Source organism: Pelophylax lessonae, assembly GCF_965119305.1.
Source record: "Pelophylax lessonae genome assembly, chromosome: 10".
NCBI lineage: Eukaryota > Metazoa > Chordata > Amphibia > Anura > Ranidae > Pelophylax > Pelophylax lessonae.
Window position 1 is genome coordinate 227,194,784 of NC_138777.1, and position 19,118 is coordinate 227,213,901.

At 45.9% G+C, this 19,118-nt stretch overlaps 1 protein-coding gene across 4 annotated transcripts in view; it reads left to right on the plus strand.

Moving 5' to 3' along the window:
* PHKB (phosphorylase kinase regulatory subunit beta) overlaps positions 1-19,118 on the plus strand; it is a 415,971-nt gene that overhangs the window by 214,701 nt on the left and 182,152 nt on the right. For all 4 annotated transcript variants that reach the window (XM_082269952.1, XM_082269953.1, XM_082269954.1 and 1 more), the window contains 3 exons: positions 6,628-6,723; positions 11,663-11,860; positions 16,610-16,667. In XM_082269952.1, the coding sequence (XP_082126078.1) occupies positions 6,628-6,723; positions 11,663-11,860; positions 16,610-16,667 (352 nt within the window). The remainder of the gene's footprint in view (positions 1-6,627; positions 6,724-11,662; positions 11,861-16,609; positions 16,668-19,118) is intronic.

Below are 19,118 nucleotides of genomic sequence, written 5' to 3' on the forward strand. Positions count from 1 at the left end.
TCGGAGATTTACTTTGCAGCAGGAAGAAAGACGAATATGCCCGTTTTCCTTGCAGTCCCCCACCTCCCTGTCCTCTTAATGGAGTATATTCTGATTTAAAGTGCATCTCCATGCAAAACTTTTTTTTTATTTTTATTTTGGTGTGTTTATTTTTTTTTTTGAAAGAGAAGGAAAGGGTTAGACCCTCTATAAACTTTCATTGCTACCCATGTCCCCATTAGGGAGATTTACCCCTCTAATTTTACTGGTAACCATTGTCACCAGGAAAGGAAGAGAAAGAAAATCCCACATTTTATAGCTTTCTCCAGAAGAAGTGTGGGGAAACCCTTTAGACTCGGTTCACTCTGCTGTGATACAATTTTCATCCGCTTATGCAGTGCTACTTGGGTGCAACTTGGATTCAAATACTATTGGTCCCAAATTGCGCTGGAATACCACCCAGGGGAGGACTGGGACAGGGGGGCAATTGCCCCCTGGGCTGCTCTAATGCCCCATAAAAAGGCTGCACTGCTTCTGCCACAGACATGTCTAATGGATTCCTGGTGAGGGGAAGTAAAAAGTCCCCAACGCTGACCTACTGAGTGCAGATGAAGACAAGGACAGAGCGCAGCCCTCCCTCCTAACATGGATGGTGTAAACTGTGTCTGAGCAGAGCCCGGTTCCATGTCCCACTGGAGACTCTTCTTCCTTCGGCCAGCCCAAACCGAGCTGTCCCAGCTCTTCCCATCCACCCCCTGCTGGCCAGGTCAGGAACTCGAATTCAGCCAGTAAGTAGAGAGTACCTGGAGCAGGAATTGGGGTCAGGAGGGGGAGGGGGGCCGAGCCGCTGCACTGTGGGCCTCTGGTTTGTACTTGCCCCCTAGGCCGAAAGTTGCCAGTCTGCCCCTGAAGTTGCCAGTCTGCCCCTGATCACGCCTAAGTATAGTTACATAGTTAGGTTGAAAAAAAGGACACAAGTCCATCTAGTTCAAGCATAAAAAAAAAAAAAAAACAGCCATTCAATCCCATATACACAATCCTATACCCGCAGTTGATCCAGAGGAAGGCGAAAAAAACCCCAGCAAAGCATGATCCAATTTGCTACAGCAGGGGAAAAAATTCCTTCCTGATCCCCTAACAGACAATTGGATATTCCCTGGATCAACTGTAACTATAAAATAAGAGTATCCAGTTATATTATGCACACCTAGGAAAGAATCCAGGCCTTTTTTAAAAGCAACCTAGTGAGCTAGCCAGAACCACCTCTGGAGGGAGTCTATTCCACATTTTCACAGCTCTTACTGTGACGAAACCTTTCCGTATTTGGTGATGAAATCTCTCTTCCTCCAGACGTAAAGAGTGCCCCTTGTCCTCTGTGATGTGAATAACTCAACTCCAGGTTCATTATATGGACCACATATGTATTTATGCATGGAGATCATATACCCCCCCCCCCCCCTTAATCTACTCTTTTCAAGAGAGAATACATTTATTTCCTCTAATCCATGGGTGTCCAACTTTTTGGCTTCTCTGGGCCACATTGAGTGTAGAGAAATTTTCTCGGGCCGCATATAAAATATATACTATAGTTAAGGTATATAAGTAATAAAATGCCGCCACGCCCTTCCCGCAATGCTGCACCACCCGCACTTATTTAGCACAACTAGAGGATGATCAAATGAAATGGAATCAGTATACAGAGGTTTACTTCTTCTGAGCGATAATAAAGGAACACTCTAACCACCATCACCACTTCAGTGATTTGAAGTGGTAATGGTGGTAGGAGTCAGAAACACTGCACATGCTCGCCCCAGCCCCCCCCCCCCCCCACCCCCTCTGAGGCAGCCTTTGCCTACCGTTAGTTGGAAGCTGCTGTGGCCTTGCCCCCGACTTCCTTCCTCCCCAGCAATAAAAAAAATTGTCAGGGGGCAGTGGGCCGCATTGCCTGTGGTTCTGGGCCGCTGGTTGGACATGCCTGCTCTAATCTTTCCTCATAGGTGAGCTCCTCCATGCCTCTTATCAGTTTGGTTACCCTTCTCTGCACTTTCTCCAGTTCCCCAATATCCTTTTTTATGAAAGGATTTTGCTCGCTTTGGAAACCGCAGCTTGGCATTGCATGCTATTAAGGTTATGATCTACCAGAACACCCAGATACTTCTCCACCATGGATTCCCCCAGTTGTACTCCCCCCCCTAGTATGTATGATGCATGCATATTCTTAGCCTCCAAGTGCATAACATTACATTTATCAACATTAAACCTCATTTGCCACATAGTTGCCCAATGAGACAGTGCATTGAGGTCGGCTTGTAAGTTGGAGACATCCTGTAAGGAAGTTATTCCACTGCAAAGCTTGGTGTCATCTTCAAAGACTGAAATGGTACTTTTAATCCTAGACCCTATATCATTTATAATACTATTAAAAAGTAAGTGTCCCAACACTGAATCTTGGGGTACACCACTGATAACCTTAGACCATTCAGAGTGAGAATCCTTAATCACTAATCTCTGAATTTGGTCTTTTAGACAGTTTTCTATCAATTTACAAACTGATCTTTCCAAGCCTGTAGACTTTACCTTACACATACGCCGTGTGTGGGGAAAGGTTTTGCACGCTTTTGCAAAATCCTTGTATGCTACGTCCACAGCCACCCCTCTGTCAAAGTATACCAGGTCCACAGCCACCCCTCTGTCCAAGTATACTACGTCCACAGCCACCCCTCTGTCCAAGTATACTACGTCCACAGCCACCCCTCTGTCAAAGTATACCAGGTCCACAGCCACCCCTCTGTCCAAGTATACTACGTTCACAGCCACCCCTCTGTCCCAGTATACCACGTTCACAGCCACCTCTCTGTCCAAGTATACCACGTTCACAGCCACCCCTCTGTCCAAGTATACTACGTTCACAGCCACCCCTCTGTCCAAGTATAGTACATCCACAGCCACCCCTCTGTCCAAGTATACTACGTCCACAGCCACCCCTCTGTCCAAGTATACTACGTCCACAGCCACCCCTCTGTCCAAGTATACTACGTTCACAGACACCCCTCTGTCCAAGTATAGTACGTCCACAGCCATCCCTCTGTCCAAGTATACTACGTCCACAGCCACCCCTCTGTCCCAGTATACTACGTCCACAGCCACCCCTCTGTCCCAGTATACTACGTCCACAGCCACCCCTCTGTCCAAGTATACCACGTCCACAGCCACCCCTCTGTCCAAGTATACTACGTCCACAGCCACCCCTATGTCCCAGTATATTACGTCCACAGCCACCCCTCTGTCCAAGTATACCACGTCCACAGCCACCCCTCTGTCCAAGTATACCACGTCCACAGCCACCCCTCTGTCCAAGGGTTTACTTACCTCCTCATAAAAAGAAATCAGGTTTGTTTGACAACTTCTGTCTTTCATGAATCCATGCTGTCTGTTGCTTAAAATATTTTTTCCTGCAAGAACTCATCTATGTGGTCTTTTATTAAACTCTCCAATATCTTCCCGACTATAGAAGTTAAACTAACAGGTTTATAATTACTTGGTAAAGACTTTGATCTCTTTTTTAAATATAGGCACCATATTGGCCCTACGCCAATCCAGTGGTTCTATTCCAGTCCTTACCAGGTCCCTAAAAATTTTAAACTATGGCTTTGAAATGACAGAGATCAATTCATAGTAGTGCAGGAACCTTTTCCAAAATTCCACTCTGAGTTGCATTGATGTGAATAAACAGTATTGAAAACAATGTGATTTCTTTTGTCATGCGATTCTGTGCAACTGAAGTCACATCTGAAATCGCACTAGAAACGAGTGAACTAGGCCTTAGCCGGGAGAACCTGTTTCAGTGACGGCTGTCTAAGAGGGAAATTCCACAGTTGCCCTCACTTTGGGGGAATTTCCTCCAACTTCCATTTGCATCATTGGAATGGGAAGCAAAGAGAAACTTCCCCAATGGTAAGCAACCAGATACACCAAAAAAAAAATAAAAACCCTGACGGATTTTAACCCTTCACTACTATATCCCTCGAAAAAAAGATTTGGCCAAGCAGTTGACGCCCGGAAAATTTAATCCCCTTTATGACCAGGCCATTTTTTGCCATACCGCACTGCGTTACTGTAACTTAAAATAACGCGGTCGTGTGATACTGTACCCAAATAAAATGTATGTCATTTTTTTTCCCCACAAAAATAGCTTTCTTTTTGTGGTATTTCATCACCTCTGCGTTCGATTTTTGTGCTAAAAACAAAAAAAAAACAACAATTTTGAAAAAAAAAAAGAAGAAAAAATATTTTTTACTTTCTGCTATAAAACATATCCAATAAAAAATGTAAAAAGCAAATGTTTTCATAATATTTAGGCCAATATGTTTTCTGCTACATGTTTTTGGTAATAAAAATTCCTAATAAATGTATATTGATTAGTTTACACGAACGTTTATAGCATCTACAAACTATGGGATATATTTATGGAACTTTTATTTTTAATTTTTATGCTACTAATGGTGACTTATAGCGTGACTGTGATATTGCAGCAGGCAATTTGACACTAAAGGCCCGTACACACGTACCGATTGTCGGCCGAAAAGATTCGGCCGACGACCGATCGGCCGATTTTCAGCTTGTTAGTATGATGCTTCTGACAGCCGACAGCGAACTTTCGGCCGAACAGAATCTGTCGTGCAAGCATTAAAATTTTTGTATGCCGACACCAGAACGGCCGATTGTTCGCCAGTCAGTACAGAATTCGGCCGACAGACAGCAGATTTGCAAGACTGGGCATGCTCAGAAAAGAAAAAACACAGGTAAAGTTAACCATCACATGACATCACTTCTGCAGTAGGCGGACAAAATTCGTGTGCAGTCTTTTGCACTTTTCAGCGGACACGACAGCCCAGGGACAAAAGACGGCCGATCGTTCGGCCGACGATCGGTACGTGTGTACGGGGCTTTACGGACACTTTTGACAGTGGGAACCAGTGACACTTATGGCACTTTTCCACTGCAAGTACCGGCTCGGCTCCACTCGGAAACTGCTTGGCCCAGCTCGGCTCAGTTTGCTTGTCCACTGCATGGTACGAGTCGGCACCTTTCAGCACTATATAGGCTCTACTCAGCTCGGTTTGCTTTTCCACTAAGTAGTAAGTTAGTGGGATTACAACGATTCTCTGACCAATCAGTGGCTAGTAGTGACAAACAATCAAGGTTGCATGCAAAGGATTGTGGGATATGGTATCGGTACGGCCTGCTTGGCACCCCAAACTAGGTGGTACTGTTAAAGCGAGCCGTACCAAGCCGTACCATGTAGTGGAAAAGCGTCGCTGTACCAAACCGTACCGAACCATTCTAACACGTACCATGCAGTGGAAAAGCGCCATTATACAGTGATCAGTGCTAAAAAAAAATAGACGGTCACTGCACTAATGACATTGGCTGGGAAGGGGTTAAACATCTAGGGCGATCAAGGGGTTAACTGTGTGCCTAACCAGTGTTTGTGTTTACTGTGTGTGCTGCTTTCACTAGGTGAAGAGATTGCCTGTGGAGGAGCAACCACGCTAGCTGTTTCTGGGGGGGGGTCACTGCAACTTTCATCTCCCTCCCTTTTTTTTCACTTTCAGGCTTTGAGTGAGACAAACCTGCTACGGTGGGTTGCCCCCCCCCCCCCCTCCTTAATAGATCGAGACAGAGCCCGCTGTTGCTAAATGAGAGCAGAGGAAGAAATGATTGGAGGAGCCATCCCTCTTCTTCTTTCAGATTGATTTTATTCCCAAAATCCACCCCCCCCCCCCCCCCCGTCAGAACGAGACCTGCCTTGTTTACGTAGGCGGATCCCCGTTTCATGTTGTTTTCCGACCATTAGCGGTTGCCGGAGGACCTTGAGTGCCCGCCACCTGCAGATCGGCTTCTGCTGTAAATTATCACAGCAGAAGCGGCGTGCGCACACATGCGCCCTCTGCAGGTGGGAGTGCATGCCCACGTATATATTCGTGATCCTGTGCACAGTTGCCACCATTTAGCAGTAAAATAGCTATAGGGCGTTCAGCAAGCGTTTAAGGCTTCATTTAGATGTGTGGTTGGGGGGGCAGCAAAAATGTGCGGTTGAGCCACATTTCTGCCGCCTGCAGTAGGCAGCGGATGGGGTTGTTTAAAAGCCGGGCTTGCAACGCTTGCTGCAAAGTTTATCCAACATTTATTGATCGTCAAGCAGCTAGACCGCTGGACACTACAGACTCCAGCAAATGGGGAAGCTCTCCAAATGTCCCATGCAATGCACTCGGTTGTGGCATGCTTGTGGGAATAAATTAGGGTAAAACAGGAGGTGAGAAACCTTAGTTGGGATTGGGCTTCAGAGGAAATGCAGAATGCGGATTGGACAGTCCCTACAAATGAGGAACAGTTAGGAGCTATGTGATTGCTGCTCCATCACTCAGCAGTTCGTAGCGATCTGTTTAAAATGCCCCCTTCTAATGCTTACAGAAACATACTCAGATTAACGTGTTTAATTTGTTATCTTGTCAGCAAAAGCGAATCGAATCCTAAATATTGATCACTCCCCCACAGTGGCTGGAAGCTACTGGCTGAGTGGCGTTTGTTAATTGACTTTTTGTACGAGCGGAGAGATAATTGTGTCGATTCTTTTTGTGTCCGCAGGGCTGCTCGTGGTCTGTTATATTTGTGGATCTCGATGCACACAACCGGAACAGGCAGACTCTCTGCTCCCTGCTGCCAAGGGAGTCCCGATCTCATGTAAGTCCTCAAAGTTAATGTCCTACAATATATATAGGTTTAACCTTTGACAATCCTACGTGTCTAAATGGGTCAGAGACACTTTTAACCCCAGACTTGAATAGTTGGTATAGCAGGGGTATGAGTATTTTGTCTTTAGAGAGTTTAGAATCCCTGTTTGCAGGATCTAAGGCTCACCACACACTTTCCAATCTCCTTAAAGCGGAGTTCCACCTAAAACCAAAAAAAATACTTAAAAATACCCCCGAGACAGTCAGGGCTAGTGCATTCCACAAAGTATAGCCTCTGAACTGTCCCAGGTTGCACTTACCTGCAAGAAGAAATATTTACCTTGAAAATGTCTTCTCCAGCGCTGCCATCTCAGGTGTGGGCAGCTGAAGCCAGCACGATCCTCTTCGGTCCCACGATGCACTACACCGGCCCCGCCGTCACTTCCGGAGTGCACCGTCATCCCTGCACAGCTTCTGGGCATGCCCAGAAGCTGTTTAGCAAGGTATGACGGCGCCTGCACGTCGGGGCCGGTGCAGGCACATTGATTCCTGGGAGTGATGACGTTCAGCTCCCAGGAATCATTGCAAGCCAGGAAGTGACGACTCGCCGTGGCCGCCGAAGGGAGGAAGAGGAAGTAAGGTAAGTATATTATCTTCTAAATAAGGTAAGTAAAAAAAAAAAAAAAAATTGCGATTATCCATTTGTTTTTCAGGTGACCCGGAGCAAGAAGATGGACGGAACTTTCATTTTAGGGTGGAGCTCCGCTTTAAGATCTACCAACAGTTATGCAGTGAAAGGGGACCCTACCTGGTTGGATACACATTGAATGAGTTTAGGTCAGAGGTCTTCAAACCATGGCCCTCCAGTTGTTCAGGAACTACAGTTCCCATCATGCCTAGTCATGACTGTGAATCTCAGGTTTACAATGCCTCATGGGATTTGTAGTTCTACAACAGCTGGAGGGCCGTAGTTTGAGGATCCCTGGTTTAGGTTGTCCCTCATCTTACATTTTGATAAATCTTTAGTTGATTATACAAAACGTCCAAGCATAAACCAGTTTAAAAAGAGGTAAAGGTATAAGAAATAGTTTTTATAAGGTACAAGAATGAAGGGGTTTTAATTATTATTGTGTGTTTACTGTCTGCTTATTTTGCTAGTGAGTTGTTTTTTAGCATTGTCTAGGTCTGTATGTGCATACCGTATGTATGTATGCATATACAGTGCTGTGAAAAAGTATTTGCCCCTTCCTGATTTTTTTTTTCTTTTTTTGCATATTTGTCACACTTAAATGATTCAGATCATTAAACTTTATAGATAAACCCGAGTAAATGCAAAATGCAGTTTGTAAATAACGGTTTCGTTTATTAAGGAAAAAAAGCTGTCTAAACCTGCCTGGCCCTGTGTGGAAAAAGTAATTGCCCCCCCCCCCCCCCCCCCCCCCTGCTAAGGCTAGGTTCTCACCTGTGCGGTTGGTGCCGCTGGTGCCGTACCAATTCCCACAGCTGCGGGACCAGCACTGAAAATCGTACCCGCACTGGGAACCTCGTGCATTACCAGTGCAAACTGTTCCCGGACTGGCCTTGCAGGGCTTGGTACGCCAATCTGGTGCGGCTGGTTGCCTACTTTCCTTGGACACTGCCTCTCTGGGAGGATCTGCTGTCCCAAGAACCAGTCTTCCATCCTGCTTTATAGTCGCTGGCTTTGACGGCTTGGCTGTTGAACGCCAGGTGGTGATGGATAGAGGTTTGTCTGCGTCTGTGATTCCAACGCTGTTAAAAGCCAGGAAATATACTTCTAGGAAGTTCTACCATTGTACGTGGAAGACGTATATTGTGTTGTATGAATCCCCTTGGGGTTCATTCTTGCTCTTCCTCTGTGGCTCAGATCTTGGCCTTCCTTCAATTGGGGTTTGAGCAGACACTGGCCTTGAGTACGATCAAGGGTCAGGTGTCGGCCTTAGCAGTCTTCTTTAAACGGCCCTTGGCCACACACTCCCTGGTGCGTACTTTACTTCAAGGAGTTAGGCTTTTGGCCCCTCCAATGCAGTCTCCGTTGCTGCCTTGGGACCTCAATTTGGTGCTCTCAGTCCTTCAGAAGCCTCCTTTTGAGAATCTTCAGGAGATTCCCCTGCTTACGTTGTCCCAGAGGGTGACCTTCTTGGTGGCTATCACTTCTGCGCACAGGGTGTCGGAATTGGCGGCATTATCCTGTCGTTCACCTTACTTGGTGGTTCACAGAGATAAGGTGGTTCTTCGTCCCTGTCTGTCGTTCCTTCCAAAGGTTGTCTCTGATTTTCATTTGAATGAAGACATTGTGTTTCCTTCCCTGTGCCCCAGGTCAAAAAAAAAAAAATCTGAAGGAAATTGCTTTGCATGCCTTGCATGTGGTCTGGGCGATTAGGGTGAACCTGGCAGCTATGGAGTCTTTTAGGAAGTCAGACTCACTATTTGTGCCTATGGATGGGCCTCGGAAAGGGTTGTCTGCTTCCTCTGCAACCATTTCCAGATGGATCATACAGATGGTGATTCAGGCCTATTCCATCAAGGGTCAGGTTCCTTCTTTCCCTGTCAAGGCCCACTCTACTCGGGTGCTCAGTGCCCTGTGCCCCCTGGCCTTCTGTTATCAAGCGTCAGTGACGCAGGTTTCCGAGGCAACCACCTGGTTGTCGGTGCACACTTTCACAAAGTTCTATTAAGTGGATGTGTTGGCATCTGCGGTTGCTTCCTTTGGCTGCAAGGTTTGCAGGCTGCTGTTTAGAGGACCTGGTCCTCTTTGAGGGTGTATTGTTTTTTCAGGTGAGCTGCAGCTTTTTTGGTTGCGCTCCTGTTTACCTGGTTGGCTATAGTTAGCCTTGGGAATTAATTTTTCGCTTTTCCCACCCCTTATGTTTAACACTGCTTTGGGACGTCCCAACAGTTAAGAAGATCAGGAGCTGTGTCCGTCAATGAACGAAATAGAAAATGGGATTTTTGACTTACCGTAAAATCCATTTCTCTCATGTTCATTGATGGACACAGCACCCACCCCTCTGTGGAGTTGTAGTTCTTCTGACACTGCTTGTAACAAAACTGAGTACCAATAGCAGAGAGAGGGAGTATAGTAGCCTTGGGAATTTTCTTTTTAGCAGAGAGAGGGAGTATACCCCCTGGGACTGCCCATAGGCGTAGCCATACTTTTTTTTCTGCCTAGTGTCCTACTCCTGTAGGGGGCAGTATAACCTAATAGTTAAGAAGATCAGCAGCTGTGTCCGTCAATGAACATCAGAGAAATGGATTTTACGGTAAGTCAAAAATCCCATTTTTTTACATGTTCAAAATAATAAACTATTAATACTACTACTATAGTCAGTTTAAAATGTGAAAGAACACCAGGTTAAGAGACTGCAGGAAACTTTAAAAAGCAGGTCGTCTGGTGTTCCTCTGTTCCAAAAAAAAATAATAAGGTAGAATATGTCCTCCTTTATTTTTCTCTTATAAATGTGAGTCCTCCTGGAGTTTGCTTAGATCTTACATAAAAATAGTACAAGTCATTTTGCAGACAACTTTCCCATGGAAAATCACTGGAGAAAATAAAAAGCACAAAAATACATTACTGGGAAGAATACAAATCCACTTACCTTAGACCTTGGCTTTTACATGATCCACCTAGGCAAGGGTGATGTGTCTGGGCCTACTGGTAGAATCCTGGAAAAGCTGAGGTTTCCAAATCCAACCAAAGTTAAGTCCAGCATAGTTCAAAAGTGCGTTCACATAGGATTTGGGATCCTCCGCTTTCCCGGGATTCCTCACCCTGACCTAGGCAGACTGGCTGGAAGCTGGGCGTCTATGTTAAGTGTCTTTTGCTATTTACTGGCAATGTTGTTTTTTATCCAGCGATTCACTTGGGGTGGAATACAAAATAGACAGGCTTGTTTTAAGAGTCCTAAAGCGGAGTTCCGGCCTCGAAATCGAAAAAATCGATTTTGGGCCATCCGCTTGCTAAGGGCCACCTGAAAAAGAAATGGATGCTCCCAATCGCACACCTGACATGGCAACGCTGGAGAAGAACTTTTCAAGGTAAGTATTTCTTCTTACAGGTAAGTGCGACCCTGGACAGTTCAGAGGCTATCCATTGTGGAATGTACTAGCCCTGACTGTCCCGGGGGTATTTTTATCTAAATTTGACCCCCGAGGCCGGACCTTTGCTTTAAGGGCTAATTCACTGCTTTGTAAAACGCCTCTCACTACAAGTAAACACAGATAACAATTGTTTCCTGCGTGTCCCATCCACACTGCAACACAGCCCAGAGCTACACTGCAACATGCTACAATAAAATGCAGACATGTTGCATTTTATCGCAGCGCACTGTACAGCAGCACATGACAGCGCTCACAGGAGGGCTCCCTGCTGGCGGTGACTTAGGCCTTATTAGAGAGAGTACACTTGCTTTACACCATGAATTAAGTCGGCCATGGATGGATCGAATATCAGCAAGTTCAGCAGGAACCGGCTGAGATTTGAGCCATCTATGGGCAGGTTGGTTGTACTAAAGTAGATCCGTTGTTCAATTTCAGTACAACCAGCCTGTGGGATTTTATTTGTTTTATGCAATTGCTGCTGGCGGCTATAGCCACTAGCAATGATCATTGTGTTCGGCCAGGAAGGATGGCTCTCTCCTGGCAGAACACAGTAGCGCTGTGGGAGAGAATCAGTTTTGATGGGGAAAATGAGCAATTTTCTTTCCTGCCACCCGTGGTGGAAGAGAGAACGTTGCATAAGCTATGGTCTGCTTTATCAGTATTCAGATCATCTGTTGATTAGTGTTCAGATTTACTTCATGAATGCCTTTTGTTTTTTTCCTGCATGTCACACATATATCGCTACTATCTGTGCATCATCTCTTTAAACTGATGTTAATGGCTCATATCGCCCCCCCCCCCCCCCCCCCGCCCTGGCTTTTTATCCTCAGAACTCGGATGCTGCACTCTTGACATGTATAAGTTACCCGGCGTTTGCAGTAGATGACGACACTTTGTATCATCAAACTTTGGATAAGATTGTCCGCAAACTAAAAGGGAAATATGGCTTCAAACGTTTCCTTCGAGATGGATATAGGACTGCGCTGGAAGATGAGAACAGGCGATACTACAAACCAGCTGAAATAAAGGTATTGTCAGGAACCATGAATCAGACTGAGACAGAAAATGCGGTTAAAATCACACCTTTAATGTAATAGTAAAATAAGTTCAGATCAGAAACATAGTCAAAACATAAGCCAAAAAGGGTACTCAGACCGGCCAGTGATCAGGGTGCCAGAAATCAGCGTAGTCAGAAGCAGATGGTCGGGATCAGGAACCAGAAGTGACATCAACCGGACAAAGTCTTTAACAGGAACACAACAGAGACAATCGGGATATCTTGCCTAGGCGAGGGCAGGAAAGGAATGAACGGGGCAGCTTAAATAGTCAGAAGGGGCTGGCTGTAGGCGGGACTGACGAGCAGATAATAATAACCAGATGAGCCACTGAGGAAGCAATGAGTGCTGACAATTAACTGACCGCTGAGCACAGAGAAGAGAACTGCTGCTAGCCCAGCCCTGACAGCTACCAGTCTGCCTCCCTCTCTTGGTGGGACAGAGCTACATAAAGGGGACCTGTCAGTTGTAGAATGTTGGATTTAATGATCAGTGTGATACCTCTGTTCTTTCTATGAGCTTGATCTCAGACTACAAGTTGTGCCCACATTGGTCATTTTAGTCTCATCTGTGCACAACTCAATGCCTCCCCTCATCTGACAGGTCTTTTTCTTTTAGCCAGTGCATTGAACAAATTGTGATGTCAGGCAGAAGAGGAATAGAGAGGCTGACCAGAATAAGTAAGAGGAGGATTTGCCAGGAAACATCAGGAGGCCAGAAGGAAGACTAATGTCTGTTCTAACTTGAATAGGATTTAGAAGCAGAGTCTCAAATTCAACTTTTCTCAACCATTTTAACATGGAGGAACCCTTGAAATAATAGTCTTGTCTCAGAAATCTCCTGCTAATAAATGCTATATTCACAGCTCACTGTACATTAGTTTGATGGTCGCTGGGAAAATTGTCCTTTACATTCGTGGCCATTGGGAAGAATACTCTCCTTACAGATCGCTAAAAAGATCATTGTTGTCAATGGTTGCTTGAGAGGCAGAAATTGTTTAAGGAACTCCTAAAAACCTCTGAAGGAGGCCTAGGGGTACACAGGAACCTTAGTTGAGAAAGGCTGGTCTAGACCCTATGTAAAAAGAAAAACAGGGTGGCCCTCTATGGAAATACAACTAGTCTTTAAATAAGAACTATAGACAAAACTATTTTTTTCCCAAGGGAGGGTGATGACGCCTACCAATTTTTTTTGCCATCTGTGCCCGTTTTGGGAGGTTTCCCTTCACTTCCTGTTCCATAGCTAATACAGGAAGTAAGAGGAAATCCCAGACAAATTAGGGGAATCCCTTGGGGACTCCCGGGTCTCCAGAGCTAGCGTCCCCATTGGAAGATTTCCCCTCTATTACTTTTCTGGGGATAACCAAAAATTAAGGATTTTCTTTTACTTTCCCTTTCAGTGATGATGGTAAACAGGACAAATAGAGAGGGTGAATCTCTCTAATGGGGACACAGACCGCAATAAAAACTGACAGGTGTTCAAACCCCTCTCCACTCTATCCAAAACTAAAAAAAAAAAAAGTTTTGCCTTTAGTTGTACTTTAAGGTTGATTTTAGATCTATTGCCCATGCTTTTGACACGCATTCTAATTGCCTTGTATAAAGGGATAACAACAGTGCAAAAATTGATATCAGAAACCTTTGGGTAGCCGGTTAATTTAACATGTTAAATTATATGTATTCAAACAAGCATCAAACTGACTGATATTTAGGGTGTTCCAAAAGCAACATGTCCTCCTTAAAGCTGACCTAAAGTTCTGCTATAAGAAACAGCGAGGAGGCAGGATTTTATTGCAGAAGAGACATGCAATGTCGATGTGTTCTCCATCATTATCATGCGCAGCTCAGATAACAGTGCTGAGTCGATGAGTGCTGGGATGACTGGCTGCTGCACATGCGCAGGAGTGACGTCATCCCAAACCAGCCATTAATGAGGCCCGAAGACTGGCACCAAAAAGGAGATGCAGGGAGGGCATTGGATAGGTGAGAATTTACCCTTTGGTTCTGCTTTAAAGTGTATCTAAACCATGAACACAAATGTAATATATTGTATGTAGCTTACCAGTCCTTAGATGTAGTGGCTGCATTATTTTCTTCTTCTTCTGGGCCGCTTTTCATTTATTACCTGGTAATCCCTCCAGTAACAAACAGCTTATTATGGTATATTGGTGGTCACTAGAAAAGTGCCCCCTACATTGGTGGTCAGTAAAGTGTCCCCTTACATTGGTGGCCAGTATAGTGCTCCAGTACATTTGTGGTCATTGTAGCACCCTCTTACATTGGTGGTTGGTGATGAGCCCCCTTACTTTTGTGGTCAGTGAAGTTCCCCCCTTACACTGGGGGCTCAGCCGAGAAGGCTCCCCCTACTTTGGTAGTCAGTGATGTACCCCTTACTTTGGTGGCCAGTGAAGTGCCTCCTTACACTGAGGACCAAGCAGGGAAGCCCCCCTCCTTATATTGGTGGTCAGTAATGTGCCCCCTTACTTTGGTGGTCATTGAAGTGTCCCATTACATTAGGGGCCAAGCAGAGAAGGCCCCCTTATATTGGTGGTTTGTGAAGTGCCCTCTTGCATTGGTGCTCAGTGCTGTGCCCCCTTACTTTGGTAGTCACATGCCCCCTTACACTGGGGGGCCAAGCAGGGAAGGCCCCCCCTTTTATTGGTGGTCAGTAATGTGCCCCCTTACTTTGGTGGTCACTGAAGTGTCCCCTTACACTAGGGGCCAAGCAGAAAAGGCCCCCTTATATTGGTGGTTATTGAAGTGCCCTCTTGCTTTGGTGCTCAGTGCTGTGCCCCCTTACTTTGGTAGTCAGTGACATGCCCCCTTACACTGGGGGGGGGGGGAGCCAAGCAGGGAATGCCCCCCCCCTCTTATATTGGTGGTCAGTAATGTGCCCCCTTACTTTGGTGGTCATTGAAGTGTCCCCTTACACTGGGGACCAAGCAGAGAAGGCCCCCCTTATATTGGTGGTTCGTAAAATGCCCTGTTGCATTGGTAGTCAGTGATGGGCCCCCTTACTTTGGTAGTCAGTGATGTGCCCCCTTACGCTGGGGACCAAGCAGGGAAGGCCCCCTCTCATAATGGTGGTCATGTGATGTGCCCCCTTTCTTTGGTGGTCAGTAAAGTGTCCCCTTACACTAGGGGCCAAGCAGAGAAGCCCCCATTATATTGGTGATTTGTGAAGTGCCCTCTTGCATTGATAGTCAGTGATGTGCTATCTCATATTGGTGGTCAGTGAAGTGTCTCCTTACACTATTGACCAAGCAGAGAAGGCCCCCTTATATTGGTGGTTTGTGAAGTGCCCTCTTGCATTGGTAGTTAGTGATAGGCCCCCTTACTTTGGTAGTCAGTGAGGTGTCCCCTTACACTGGGGGCCAAGCAGAATAGGCCCTCCTTATATTGGTGGTCAGTGATGTGCCCCCTACTTTGGTAGTCAGTGACGTGCCCTCGTACACTGGGGCAAAGCAGAGAAGGCCCTCCTTATATTGGTAGTCATTGAGGTGCCCTCTTGCAATGATGGTCAGGGATGTGCTATCTTATATTGGTGGCTAGTGATGTGCCCCCTTACACTGGGGGCCAAGCAGAAAAGGTCCCCCTGTAGTGGTGGTCATTGAAGTGCCCTCTTGCATTGGTGGTCAGTGATATGCCCCCATACTTTGGTCAGTGAAGTTCCCCCTCACACTGGGGTCCAAGTAGAGAAGCCCCCCCCCCTTATATTGATGGTCAGTGATGTGCCCTCGTACACTGGTGGCCAGACAGAGAAGCCCCCCCCCCCCCTATATTGGTGGTCAGTGATGTGCCCTCGTACACTGGTGGCCAGACAGAGAAGCCCCCCCCTTATATTGGTAGTCATTGAGGTGCCCTCTTGCATTGATGGTCAGGGATGTGCTATCTTATATTGGTGGTCAGTGATGTACCCCCTTACACTGGGGGCCTAGCAGAAAAGGTCCCCCTGTAGTGGTGGTCAGTGATGTACCCCCTTACTTTGGTGGTCATTGAAGCGCTCTCTTACATTGGTAGTCCATTATAATATGTACAGATTTTTCTTACACATTGAGGTACAGGTAGAGTATATACTGTGACCTGTGTACCCTGTAATTATATGTTCTTGGCAAATAAAATAAGACAGAAAGTTTTACAAGTCAAAAACCATCAAAGTGATAAATAGGAGGTTTCAGAACCATCGCACCCTCTGTAATCACTTTACATGTCTACCGCCAGAGGAGCTTATGTGACCACTTCCCCACTGTCATCAGTACAAGTAAATTAACTATAATTTAGGTTATAATTAGGACCTAGCAACTACTTTTTATCATTTTACTCAGGTCTGTGTATTTTCATCTCTCGACAAAATAATTGTAGCTCTTCTGTTTCCTCTCTCTCGTCCTTTCAGCTTTTCCATCTGGAATTCGTAGCTTCAGTTTGCAGTTAAAATTTAGCGTTGAGTTTCCTGGGTGTGGGGAGACACTCCATCATTCTGCCACTTAATTTCACAGCTCGCTACAAGTGTACACAGGGAACCAAATTATTCCTCCCGAGAATGCCGAGCCAGCAGTCATTACTTGACAAAATATTGTCTCTAATATTAGAATTACAATAGGCTATTTGCCAGAGTATTGAGCGCGGTCGCTGAGTCCTATCCCCTCAAGAAATGTACATCTTCTGAAGCACAGTTGGGTTTTGGGTGACAAAGTAATCTTTGTGTTTTTGTTTCTGTTTTCAGCTCTTCGATGGGATCGAATGTGAATTCCCTATGTTTTTCATCTATATGATCATTGATGGTAAGTTTCGTAGTTAGGTTGAAGTTTCTGCAGAAAAGTTCAAGCACTGATGGTGGTGCCAGCAAATACTTGTGTTAACCACTTCAATACCAGGCACTTTAACCCCCTTCCTGCCCAGGCCAATTTTCAGCTTTTAGCGCTGTTGCATTTTGAATGTAAATTTCGCGGTCATGCGACACTGTATCTAAACCAACTTTGTCATTTTTTCCCCCACAAATAGAGCTTTCTTTTGGTGGTATTTGATCACTGCAAGGTTTTTTCGTTTTTGCTACACAAATAAAAAAAGACCGAAAAGTTTAAAAAAAAAAAAAAAAGTTTTTTTGTTTGTTATAAAATTTTGTAAATCAATACATTTTTTCCTGCACTGATGAGGCCGTACTAACAGGCACTGATGAGGAGGCACTGATGGGGTGGCACTAATATGCAGCACTGATGGGCACTGATATGCAGCACTGATAGGCGGCACTGATGGGCACTGATAGGCGGCACTGATGGGCACTCATAGGCGGCACTGATGGGCACTCATAGGCGGCACTGATGGGCACTGGTAGGCGGCACTGATGGGCACTGGTAGGCGGCACTGATGGGCACTGGTAGGCGGCACTGATGGGCACTGGTAGGCAGCACTGATGGGCAATAATGGGCACTGGTAGGTGGCACTGATGGGCAATAATGGGCACTGGTGGGTGGCACTGATAGATGGCAATCATGGACAGCTCTGATGAGGAGGGCACTGAGAAGGTCACTGAGCCCTGATTGGCATCCCTGGTGGCCATGGGTGGGCCATCCCTGGTGGCTCTAGTGGCCCCCCCAAGGGTCTTCACTGGTAATTAATGCTCTGATTAACAGCACAGATCCCCCCCCCCCCCTTGTCAAGAAAGCCACCGATCGGCTCTCCTCTACTCGTGCCTGTCAGGCACGAACTGAGGAAAGCCAATCAACAGCACTTCCTGTTTACTATGTGACCAGCTGTGATTGGACACAGCTGGACACATGGTAAAGAGCCTACGTAAGTAGGCTCTTTGCCGGGATTGGAGATGCGGTGTGTCAGAGTTACACACCGCACCACCGATTGCCGCTCTGCTCACCCCACGGGCATGTGCAGAGTGGTCTATCCTGCTGGATGTCATATGAAGGCCAGTTAGGATAGAGCAACCACTTCCTGGCGTCATTTTGCTATATGGCGGACGGGAAGCTGTTAAGCAGGCCATAGACAGAGCGTTTGGTTGCAGGAAAACAAATCGATCCATTCCCCCATCGACACAGTTAGTGTTTATGGGGGAATCCCTCCCGCAAAGCCATTGTGTTCTCCTGGCAGGGAAGGCCGTCTAATTCAGGAGAACACAGTGATTATTGCTAGCAGCTACAATAGCCTCTAGAAATAATCCCATGTAAAATCTAACAGGCTGGTTGTACCCAAGTTGATCCATTTGTTTAACTTGGGTTCCGTTAGCCTTGCCCACACATGGTTCTAACCTCAGCCGGTTTCTGCTGAACTGGCTGAGATTCAAACCATCTATGGCCCTTTTTTTTTTTATCCTAATAGAGCCGCTTTGGATATTAAAGCACAACCAAACCCTTCTATAAATTTCAGCCAAGGAAGCTGCCATCTTGACCTCCTTTTGATTTGCATTTGCCATGTTGCTGAACATGTGAAAAATTAGGACACCAGCCATGTCTTAGCGGGTCAGTTTAGTTAAGGGCAGAAGCAGTTGTGACCATTCTTGTTCATGGCATGCATTGAATGTAACTCTTTTAGGAAACAGTTGAATCAATTGGTTTAGTTTGGCTTTAACCACTTCAGCTCCGGAAGCTTTTACCCCCATCGTGACCAGGCCATTTTTTGCTATGTGGCACTGCGCTTCTTTAACTGAAAACTGGGCGATCATGCAATGCTGTACCCAAGCAAAATGTATTTAATTATTTTTTCCACCAATAGGGCTTTCGTTTGGTGGTCACCTTAGGATGGAGAGCTTGGAATCGGCCAGTGAATGTCACTTCGGAAGTGGGGAAGGGTACCTATCAAAAACAGGTACCCATTCCCCCCCCCCCCCCCCGAAAGGTGCCAAATGTGGCACTGGAGGGGGGAGGAAGTAAATGAACGGAAGTTCCACTTTAGGGTGGAATTCTGCTTTAGGGTAAAGGATACTTTTTTAAGTGCTTTCAGCACTAAAATCCCTTTATCAAAAACGGTCCGTGCCATTTTTTTAGCTACAAAAGCCAGAGAGAAAACCCCGCCTGTGTGTGGTAATACCAGGAACACTATATGCGTTTGTTACCCCTGACATTTTATTTTTCCCAGAAGCCAGTAGCCATCTATAACCCGCTGTAGCACTGAATGAGTGTGTTCAATTATTCTGCGTATGAATTTAATTCGATAATGAGCTTGTGTGCACGTCCTTATTTAGTTACAACACTGAGTGATTGTAAGATGTTAATATTGCACTCCAT